The following is an 11,275-nucleotide window of genomic DNA, read 5'->3' on the forward strand; positions in this document are numbered from 1 at the left end:
CCTCCCTTATCTTACCTCATTTGCACCGCACCCACTGTATATAGACTTTTTCTATTGGGTTATTGACTGTATGTTTGCTTATTCCATGTGTAACTCTGTTGTTGTTTGTCGCACTGCTTTGCTTAATCTTGACCAGGTCGCAGTTGTAAATGAGAACTTGTTTTAAAACTAGCCTACCTGGTTAAATAAAGGTGAAATAAATTAAAAGCAGAGGTTATATTAATGAAATGTTGTGAAATGTTGAAATTGAAATGGTGCTGGAATAGTGGAAGCAGGTCCTGTTTTTCTTTGCGACTTGAAGTAACTGTGGTTCTAAATCTCTGTGGTTCCACAGTGATTTTACCCACGCACCTCTAATGGTCAGTAGTGAGGAGGGGGTATTCTGGATCCAGCTGTGTGTGCAGTCACATCATTATCTTTTCTATCAATGTTTTTCTCCATGCTCCTTTCAGATTGTCTCGTTATCTCTCGCCTTAGAACCAAAGAGAGAGACTGACTGACTAGTGGTTCCCAACTCCAGTCCTCAAGTACCCCCAACAGTACATCTTTTTAACCCTGGACAAGCACACCCGATTCAACTTGTCAAAAAATCATTAGGCCCACAATGAATTGAATCAGGGCTGCGTTCAGTACGTTTTTAGGTTATGGAAGATTCAATTGAATGGAAAAGGTGCTGTACTGACTGATCAATTGACAATTGGGGAGGAGTTGGTTTGTGGGTTGAGGTAGGCTGTCAGCATGGCCACTGCCTTTTAAATACGTCACTCATTGCTTTAAGACACACCCACCAAACGGGAGCAAACGTACCTCAAAGTCTGTTCAAGAACGTTTTGGATAAACGTGTCTGTCAGTACAAACCGTTCTGCAAGGTAGCAAACGTTCAAGTGAACTGAACGCACCTCGGGTGTTTTTTTTGTCAGAGGCTACAACAAAAATGTGTGCTTTTGGTGATACTCGAGGACTGGAGTTGTAAACCACTGGACTAGCAGGCTTGATAGATGGCAAACTAACTGGGACACCAATGATGAGAACATTATGAGAATAAATATGAATGTGAGGTTATGCCTGATTGATCATAGGGCTACAATACCTACCACATCTCAAAGCTTTACAAACAATTAATATATTGTGTTTTTATGCATGGTATTTCATATGAACTTCTCCATGAAAATTACAAGATCAGATAACCAGACGACCGTTGTCCTTACCTTCCACAACCCCGCAAAGGAACTCGCTTCTCCCGTCCATCTTCTCTGTCGCCAGCTGCTTTCACCGTGCGCCTTGCCTCTCTCCAGCAATCCAACCGACCGGAGCAGTAGCCTAGCCTACCGAACGTTTCCTAGTACAGTCTCAGGTCAGACGCCGGAGTGGTTCTCCATTTCCATCCTTTCCATCGGTGCCACCACGGCTGGCTCTCCCTGCTCAGCTAGCTCAACCCTCGCACAGGCGCACTCACCTCCTGCACGCAAATGCAAGGTGTGAGGAATGGAGGATACTATTTCCTCGTCTGTGTCGATATGAAACGTGTACTTTTCAAAATACCGCGCTATTTGTTATTTATATGAGATATGTTTAATTTATACAAACGAGCTATATGTAATACAAATTGCGACGTCTATTGCCTAAGTAAACGGCTGTCAGGCAAGGCAAAGCCGCCCGCTGGAGACTTGATAGTAGGGCGATTGTCTGTCCGTTGCCCTTTTGAGTGGATCTTTACGGTAATGCAATGTGAAATCAGATCACCGAACGGTGGTAATGATGGTTCATGTTCGGCAGCAGGGCAAATGCGGTCAGTGGAACATTTGTAACATTGTAACTCCAGGCTCGGACTGATCCGTGTTTTTATATTATATAATGCGGTCTTTACGACCTTGATTATTTTCTTTTTTAGGGAACGTGATTACCCTGTAGAAATGTGTTGTCTGTGTAGTTGTCTTGGCAACAAGGGAGCGTTTTAAACAAACGTGGAGGTGAGACATAACTAGATGTTTGCTACTTTTGGAGCTATCAAATTACACTTTATAACTAGAGATGTATTCAAAGCTATATTTACACCCAATGGAAAGTTGATAGAGAGCTGAGACAACAAATGCGAACAACACAGCCAGCGTTGAGTGTAGTCTGATCAGTGATCATTACTGAGGCGGTTAACTAGTTAACTAACTTGCAACGCTTTCGGTGACCCAGTGCTCTCTTGTAACGGGTTTGTTAACGGGCGTGGGCGGCGGTATGGTGGGCTCATGCTTGGCTAAGGTTACATAGGCTACTGGTGAGATGTGGTGGGCGGTAAAGCAGCGATATGGAACATGATGATGCCATTCAATCAAATGTCACTGTTTCTGCAAAGAATGGTCCCTATAGATGACGTGTGTGTGTGTGTGTGTGTGTGTGTGTGTGTGTGTGTGTGTGTGTGTGTGTGTGTGTGTGTGTGTGTGTGTAGGCTACTAGAATGCCCCCTAAGAAGAAAGGAGAGTCTGCCCTTAAGCAGGATACATCTGGACAAGGAGTAGAGGACTCAGAACACCCTGGGTCTGACAAAGAGGCTCTGCTACAGAGAGAGTGAGACCTGTCTGTCTGTCTGCTAGCCTATCTGCCTGTCTCTTTCTCTCTCTCTATGCCTACCTGTCTGTCTGCTTGCCTGTCATCATGTGACTCTGTACTTCACTTCCTGTAACCTACAGGTACGACAAGCTAACCGACACCTTGAACAACCTCAAGAGGAAGGTGGAAAAGTTGTATCCTTTAAATCCCAGACTTCACAACAGTGACAGAGTGGAACCAGAAATCGGCCCAGGCATTACTAACACATCTGACAATTCAATTTAGATAGGCCCACTGGGCAAATGATAACCAGAACATGTGGCATTTGCTTGAACTGCATTTGCCTTTATGGCCAGTCTGTTTCTGCCTAACTAGAACAGGCACTGATAAAGCCACATAATGAACACTATTCCTGGAAGTTGTCCGCACAAGACCACCTGTTCAGAAAGTCTGGCAGATGGCGTCCCAGTCCAGGATGATTCCCAAAGCTTTCACTTTGCACACTGCAGGTAGACAGCCAGGATTGAGTTGTCACAGTCACACACAGGACCGCTAAATTGTAAACTGTTGTGGATTAATCTGCATCCATTTTTGTTTAAGTGAAGGGCCCTTTAAAATAGTTACCCTCCGTTCCAGGATTTGGGTCAATTTGAATTGAAATCATTTAAAAATCAGGAAGTAGTCTGAATTAAAAACGTTTTAAATAAATAGCTTCTACATTTCAGTTATCATTGAAAATAATTGTAAAAAGGCCCTTCTTTAATAATGGAATTGGAATTTAATTTTACTTCCTGAATTAACTGCCTTCAATTAGAGTTGACCCACCCCTGTTTATGTGATAGCTTCTCAAGAATACTTTCCTCACTTCCCTTAACTGCGGCTGCTGTACCAGACGGCGTGAGAATGAGTTCCTACAGAATGAGGCCAACCAGACTCGCATGGAGAGCGTGAGTGACAGTAAAGGCTGACACTCTTTCTCCCATCTCTCTCTTTCCCATCTCCCTCCCTATAAAATCTAATCAAATTGTATTTGTCACATGTGCCGAATACCACAGGTGTAGACCTTACTGTGAAATTCTTACTTACAAGCCCTTAACCAACAATGCAGTTCAAGAAATAGAGTTAAGAAAATATTTACTAAATAAACTAAACTAAAAAGTAACACAATAAAATTAAAATAACGAGGCTATATACAGGGGGTACCGGTTAGTTGAGGTAATTTGTACATGTAGGTAGGGGTAAAGTGACAATGCATATAATTCCTTATCCCTCTCCTCCTGACCCCATCTCTCGCCTTCTCAGCAAGAGTACATGTCGTACATGTCCAAGCGGACCCAGAAGCGTCAGAGTGCCATCGTCACCCTTAGCGACCAAAACCACCAGGCGCTGGAGGCCCTGAAGAGGCAGAGGGAGGAGACTGTGGACAAATACCAGGAACAGGCCAATGGTGAGTCAGCAGGAAGTGCCAGGGGCCAATGGGGGAGAGAGCAGGAAGCTAACTCTAATCTAACCTATCCTAACAGAGCTGAAAAAGGAGATTCTGGAGAAGGAGAATGAACTGGCGCTGTTAAATATTGAGATTGCTGAGCTCCGAGAATTTAAAGTATGACACTTCCTCACCCTTTCCTCCTACCCCCCACCCCTCTTCTCATTCTCTGCTCTGCCTTCTCATCTCCTCTTACTTCTCCTTTCCTCTCCTCACACACCACCACTTAGTGTGCCGAATATATGATCTACTAATATTACACATCTTATTATAATCTTATTTTAGATTAGTACCCTTTGCATGGCTGTAAGCATATGTGTGTGTGTGTATACTGTATAGACATGGCTGTTCATGTGTGTGCTTTAATATTGTGTGTGTAACAGAGCCTGCAGCAGCAGCAGCTGGGGCGTATAGCAGAGCTAGAGAGGGAGGTGACCAGTATGCACTGTCGTCACTCTGAATCCCTGCAGGCCCTGAAGGCTGGCTTCCTCAGTGAGAAGGAGAGGTAAATGGGAAAAGTGTGTGTGCATGACTGTAAATTCCTTTGTTTAAATTTATTATTATTATTATTATTATTATTATTATAGGTACGAAGCACAGGCCAAACAAAAAATACAGGCCCTGGCCCTCGCCGCTAATAGGGTGAGTAACACAAACATGCACGCATGCATACGCACATCCACAAGAACACGTGTATACAAACACACACCTCCATACCCACCTCTACCCACCCCCTCTCCTCTCCTCCCCCTAGGAGGCATCTCGCTGCCTACTGGCCCACACTAGAGCTGTGTCCCTGGAAAATCAGCATCTGAGGGAAGAGCTGCAGCAGCTGATCCAGGTATAGCCAAACGATGGATGCATTGATTCATTGATGAATTGATTGATTGGTTTGATTCATTGATGGATTGATTGATTGGTTTGATTCATTGGTTGATTGGTTGGTTGGTTGGTTGATCCAGAGAGCCCACTCCCTGAGGGGCCTCCAGGACCAGCTCCAGGCCCAGAGGCAGCAGCTCCTACTGGAGAGGGAGTACGTCAGGGAGCTGAGGCGCCTCCGAGCCACCCCGGGGCCGACCCCACCAGGGTCCCACACTCGGCCACTGGGGGTAGACAGAGGGAGAGAAGACACAAGACACCACCGCACGGCAGATACCTGAGAGATAATACATATGGAATCATATAGTAACCAAAAAAGTTTTACATCAAAATATATTTGAGATTCTTCAAAGTAGCCACCCTTTGCCTTGATGACAGCTTTGCACACGCTTGGCATTCTCTTAACCAGCACCTGGAATGCATTTCAATTAACAGGTGTGCCTTGTTAAAAGTTAATTTGTGGAATTTCTTTCCTTATTGCTTTTGAAGGTGCCTTCAAACCTGTTAATTGAAATGCATTCCTCATGATGCTGGCTGAGAGAATGCCAATAGTGCAAAGCTGTCATCAAGGCAAAGTGTGGCTACTTTGAATATATTTTGATTTGTTTAACACACTTTTGGTTACTACGTGATTCCACATGTGTTATTTCATAGTTTTGATGTCTTCACTATTATTCTACAATGTAGAAAATAGTAAAAATTAAGAAAAACCCTTGAACGAGTAGGTGTGTCCAAACTTTTGACTGGTACTGTATATAGATAGATAGATAGATCTGTGTGTATGTATGGATGTATGAAGGCAACATGTAAATTGTTGGTTCCATGTTTCATGAGCTGAATTAAAGGATCCCAGAAATGTTCCATAAGCACAAAAGCTTATTTCTCTCAAACGTTGTGCACAAATTTGTTTACATCCCTGTTAGTAAATATTTCTCCTTTGCCAAGAAAATGCATCCACATGACAGGAGTGGCATATCAACAAGCTTATTTAAACAGTATGATCAGTGCACATTGTGCTGGGGACAATAAAAGGCCTTTCTAAAATGTGGAGTTTTGTCAGACAACACATTGCCACAGTGAGAGTGCAATTGGCATGCTGACTGCTGGAATATCCCCCACCATAAGCCGCTTCCAATGTAATTTTAGAGAATTTGGCAGTAAGTCCAACAGGCTTCACAACCGCAGATGACTTACGTGTATGGTGTTGTGTGGGCGAGCAGTTTGCTGATGCCAACGTTGTGAACAAAGTGCACCATGGTGGCGGTATGGTTAAGGTATGGGCAGGCATAAGCTACGGACAACGAACATAATTGCATTTTATTGATGGCAATTTGAATGTACAGAGACCTTGAGATCCCCCATTGTCGTGCCATTCATCCGCCGCCATTACCTCATGTTTCAGCATGATAATGCATGATGATAATATACAGCAAATTCGAACCTATTTCTTCCAACATTTTATTATTGTGATCTACTCCTGTTTTTAAGGCCTCAACCTCCCCCAGTAGCCCAGGCTATAGATCCATTTTTTTTAACTGCTCGCTCATGCTTGTAAGCCATGCTCTATCTTCTGGAGACATAGATATAAAAACGTCCCCCTTCAATGTTACATTTGGAATTTTAGTCGGCGGCTTCCCTCCCGTTTCGCTTGCAGAACTCGAGGAAAGGTCTTCTCTTGTTCACTTCGATGTATCCGTTTCTTTTTCGAGCGTATCAAAATGCTGATCAATAAATAGTTCCAGATTCTCTATATTATCCAGAATGTTTGTTTCGTAGTTATCAGCTAATCTTCAATTTTGTGATTAATTCATGGGACAAGCTGTGCCTACCTTTCAGGTGTTTGTGTGAGTGTATGTTTATTCTGTACAAGCTTCCTTCTTTTCACTCTGTCAATTAGGTTAGTAATGTGGATTACAATGTTGTTGTTGATCCATCCTCAGTTTTCTCCAATCACAGCCATTAAACTCTGTGACTGTTTAAAGTCACCATTGGCCTCATGGTGAAATCCCTGAGCGGTTTCCTTCCTCTCCAGCAACTGAGTTAGGAAGGTTGCACTGATAATACAGTTTTGTATAGAATTGCCATGAAAAAAAAATACAGTTTTGTATTGAATTGACATTAATTATTTTTTTTACCAAAGTGTAACTAATAAGTTCACCATGCTCAAAGGGATGTTCAATGTCTGCTTTCTTTTATTTTTCCCCATCTACCAAGAGGTGCCCTTCTTTGCGAGGCATTGGAAAACCTTCCTGGTCTGTGGTTGAATCTGTGTTTGAAATTCATTGCTCGACTGAGGGGCCTTACAGAAAATTGTATATATGGGGTACAGAGATGAGGTAGTCATTCAAAAATGATATTAAACACTATTATTGTACGCAATTTATGTGACCTGTTTAGTACATTTTTAATCCTGAACTTATTTAGGCTTGCCATAACAAAACGGTTGAATACGTACTGACTCCAGACATTTCAGCTTATAATTTGTTATTATTTAACTTTGAAGTTATGGGGTATTATGTGCAGGCCAGTGACAAAAAAACTACATTTAATCAATTTTAAATTTGGCTGTAACAAAACAAAATATGGAAAAAGTCCAGGGATGTGAATACTTTCTGAAGGCATAGGCATTCCTTTTGTCCAGGTGGGTGAGGACAGTGTGGAGTGCAATAGAGTTTGGGTGATCTGTGGATCTGTTGGGTCGGTATGCAAATTAAGTGGGTCTAGGGTGTTTGGGATAATGGTGTTGATATGAACCCTGACTAGCCTTTCAAAGCATTTCATGGCTATAGATGTGAGTGCTATGAGGAAATAGTCATTTAGGCATGTTACCTTGGCATTATTGGGCACGGGAACTATGGTGGTGGTCTGCATGAAACAAGTTGGTATTACAGACAGGTTGAAAATGTCAGTGAAGACACTTGTAGATTTTGAGTCTGATAAAGCCTCATACTGACCCCTGGTGGTAAAAATGAAGGATTTACTTAATTTTATACTCCTTTTTCTAGTTTATATTTTATTTTATGCACTTTTAGATTATTTTCGTAGGAAAAGTGCTAGTACTACTACTACTCTCTGCTTACGGACGGCAAGCGGTAATGGTGCATCAAGTTTGACACCAACAGAATCCTGAACAGCTTCTATTCCCATGGCATAAGACTGCTAAATAGCTAACAAAATGGCTACATGGACTATCTGAGTTGACCTTCATATTTTATTCTTAATTTTGCATTGGCTTTATGCACACTCACAGAGCCCTACACACTACACACACTGATACTCTAACACACATATAAACACTGACTCCATAATTTGCTCACATACACATGTAATATGCACATACATTTATACTGACTCCATATCTACCTCTATCGATCCAGTATCCCTGCACATTGTATGGTACTGGAACTGACCCTGTATATAGTATCCTTACCTACTTTATTGTGGTGTTCATGTTTTTATATATTGTGTGTTTTTGTTCTACCTTGTTATTTTAGTATTACATTGTTATTGATTACTGCATTGTTGGGGTTAGAGCTTGCATGAAAGGCATTTATTTCACTGTACTTGTGCATGTGACATTAAAATGTGAAACTTGAGTAGTAACTATTTATTACCAAGAGAAGAACAAAAACAAAGGATGAAAATGAAAAGCTATTTGTTGTCTATGTCGATCGAACATGGCGTCAATCAGTGACAAATCTTTTTTTTTTTTTTTGTAAAAATACAGAGAACATTTATGACAATTCTTCTGTACTTTGACTTCGGTCGGGTAAGTACATCACTGAAGTAAAAGTTAAGTGGAGAAAGCATCCTTCAGTTTGTTGAACCTGCTCCTCGATCCACACCATTCCACTGACTCTCCTATTCTTGTGAGCCGGATTAATCCTAAAAACAACCAGGTGAGCACACACACACACACACACACACACACAACTCCTATGGACATATTTTGCCATTGGAAATGTGTTTTTTAAAGAAAATATTCCTGACGTTTGCTGAGATCACATTCATGGTATTTAATGCCAGCTCAAACTTAAATTACCTTTGAAAGTCAAGTGCAGTGCACTTTTCAACGATGCACCTTTGATTGAATACCAGCCTAGGGATCCTTTGAAATCTAGGGGTGGATTGCAGACATCACAACAACAATACATTTTGTCTTTGTTCCCAGATACGGCTGCCACCAGAAGCCTCCTGTCTGAAGATTAGTTTCAGTGCTCCATCTGTCTGGATGTGTTCACTGAGCCAGTCACCATCCCATGTGGACACACCTTTCGCAAGAACTGTATCAGTGAAAACTGGGACAGCAATGACCAGTACAAATGTTCACTGTGTCGGGACTCAAATTGCATGTCAACATATCATTCAGAGATGTTGTTGATCAATTGAAAGCAAGACACATTGCTCAATACCCAGACCTGGTCCCTGTCCCCACCCTGCCCCCAGGGGGTGTGATGTGTACTGAACAAAAATATAAACCCAACAGGAAACAATTTCAAAGATTTTACAGAGTTACAGTTCATCGAAGGAAATCAGTCAATTGAAATAAATTCATCAGGCCCTAATCTATGGATTTCACATAACTGGGCAGGCGCACAGCCATGGGTGAGCCTGGGAGGGCATAGGCCCACCCACTGGGGACCCAGGCCCAACCAATCAGAATTCGTTTTTCCACATAAAAGGGCTTCATTACGAACAGAAATACTCCTCAGGAAAATTGATCTTTTATTTCAGCTCATGAAACATGGGACCAACACTTGTCATGTTGTGTTAATATTTTTGTTCAGTGTACTTTGCCTTGCCTTATATTCTCACAATACACTGTGGAGTGATTCGATTGAACACCTTTGGATAGCATTGTTTGTCGCTCAAAAGTAGCCGACCAATGGCTGTTTCTAACTGAGTGCTGCTGCAGCCGGTACTGTACTACTGCACCGCCATAGCTCTGCGTGTGATTGATTGAGACTGATCACGTGGACTTCGGAGATCAGTCTGTTTTAATGTATCAGAGTCCTCTGATGAACAAAACACTGTGTCATGACTTTTGTTTATTACATCTAACTTGTCTGAAGACAACCGAAAAAGCATGCCTACCTCTCACAGTGCATCAAAATGATTTGAGCATGAGCACGCAGGGTGAAAACGTAAGTATGCGCTCCCCTATTGGGGCTGCATACTATCTAATCAACATTCTATATGAATATATGAACCTGGTGAAATTCAAAGTATTTTAACAACTGTTACATTAACCGCTCTTGAATTTCACCAACCTTCTAAAACAAAACATAAAGAGTCTACCAGGCTGAAGGCGTAAATCTGAATTCAGCTCAAAGCTACCCATAGGGTTCAGGGCAAGTGAAAGATGGTCCTCAATTGCCCCTATATGCATAGTGCCTCTTACACTATATCTACATGTAAAAGGTCAAAAGGTATTTCTGTACTATGTTAAACTTGCACCTTCTGTGGGGATTAACTCAATTAGTCTTTTGACTGGTTTAACTACCTCCCCGCCCTTGTGTGATCCCCTGCCACTAGACTGCTTTATCAGGTGCATTACAGTGGACTGGACTAGGAGCCATGGTGACTAATGGTGGTGCTGGGCATAGATTAGTACTCAATAGAGGGTTTGAAGGAGTCAGCCCCAGGATCTCGGAGGTGCTTTCCAAGTTATCTTCCTCAGGCATGGGAGATTCCTCTGGTCCTGTATTTCCATCTGATGTCCAGAGCTCGGAGAAGTCACTCTACTACATCTACGTTGACCAAAGGTACAGCAGAATCACTGTCATCGAAGTGCGCTCTAATTATTGATTTCAAATGGCAGGAAGTTCACCTGCAGCAGTAAATTTCTTTGAACACCTTCTCTCTGCCATCGTGGTCTTGGATTCTATACGTGTGAGTTTGTGGATTGACTCAAGTCACTGTGAATATCTCAGGATTCCACTTGTCAGCCAACTTGCGGCGGCCCCTTTCACCCTTGTTGTCGATGAGGACACGATCCCCAATGGACAAGCTGATGCCTCTAACACTCTTATCGTACTCTCCAGCTTGTCGTCTCTGTTGCTCGTTAGTGTGTCTTTAGGCAACACTCATAGCTTCATCCCATTGATCAGAGTCTCTGTATACTGTTGCAATCCACAACAATGGAGTCGTCCAAAACATTGCGAAACATCACATCCACTGGTAACCGAGGGGCCCCACCAAACATGAGAAAGAATGGAGTAAAACTGTAGTCTCGTGAACAGCGGCATTTTAGGCAAATGTCAATGACTGCATTTTTTCAGGCCAGCCTTCTTTGGCTTTAAGGGATAGACTGCTGAGCATGCGGCCTAGTCCTGTTGAAGCATTCGTGGGGTGATACGCCATGGTTCT

The 11,275-nt window shown here is 42.4% G+C and overlaps 2 protein-coding genes across 6 annotated transcripts in view; one reads left to right on the forward strand and one right to left on the reverse strand.

Annotated features, from left to right (window-relative positions):
* The window catches only part of si:dkey-183c6.8 (protein O-GlcNAcase), a 60,337-nt gene extending 59,039 nt beyond the window's left edge, over positions 1-1,298 (reverse strand). For both annotated transcript variants that reach the window (XM_055938566.1, XM_055938565.1), the window contains exon 1: positions 1,209-1,298. In XM_055938566.1, the coding sequence (XP_055794541.1) occupies positions 1,209-1,248 (40 nt within the window). In that variant the 5' untranslated portion in view covers positions 1,249-1,298. The remainder of the gene's footprint in view (positions 1-1,208) is intronic.
* On the forward strand, positions 787-7,289 carry ccdc166 (coiled-coil domain containing 166). 4 transcript variants are annotated; one of them, XM_055938569.1, is made up of 11 exons: positions 1,706-1,789; positions 1,892-1,970; positions 2,441-2,559; positions 2,682-2,735; positions 3,434-3,488; positions 3,844-3,988; positions 4,065-4,144; positions 4,411-4,532; positions 4,615-4,669; positions 4,782-4,868; positions 4,990-7,289. In XM_055938569.1, the coding sequence occupies exons 3-11, from the start codon at positions 2,450-2,452 to the stop codon at positions 5,185-5,187; spliced, it is 906 nt and encodes a 301-aa protein (XP_055794544.1). In that variant the 5' UTR covers positions 1,706-1,789; positions 1,892-1,970; positions 2,441-2,449; the 3' UTR covers positions 5,188-7,289. The 4 variants fall into 4 exon arrangements, with proteins under 4 accessions (XP_055794542.1, XP_055794545.1, XP_055794543.1 ...); XM_055938567.1 differs by lacking the exons at positions 1,706-1,789; positions 1,892-1,970 and adding an exon at positions 787-1,476; XM_055938568.1 differs by lacking the exon at positions 1,892-1,970 and having other exon boundaries at positions 1,701-1,789.
* The last annotated feature ends 3,986 nt before the right edge of the window (positions 7,290-11,275 follow it).

Source organism: Salvelinus fontinalis, chromosome 11, assembly GCF_029448725.1.
Source record: "Salvelinus fontinalis isolate EN_2023a chromosome 11, ASM2944872v1, whole genome shotgun sequence".
Classification (NCBI taxonomy): Eukaryota; Metazoa; Chordata; class Actinopteri; order Salmoniformes; family Salmonidae; genus Salvelinus; species Salvelinus fontinalis.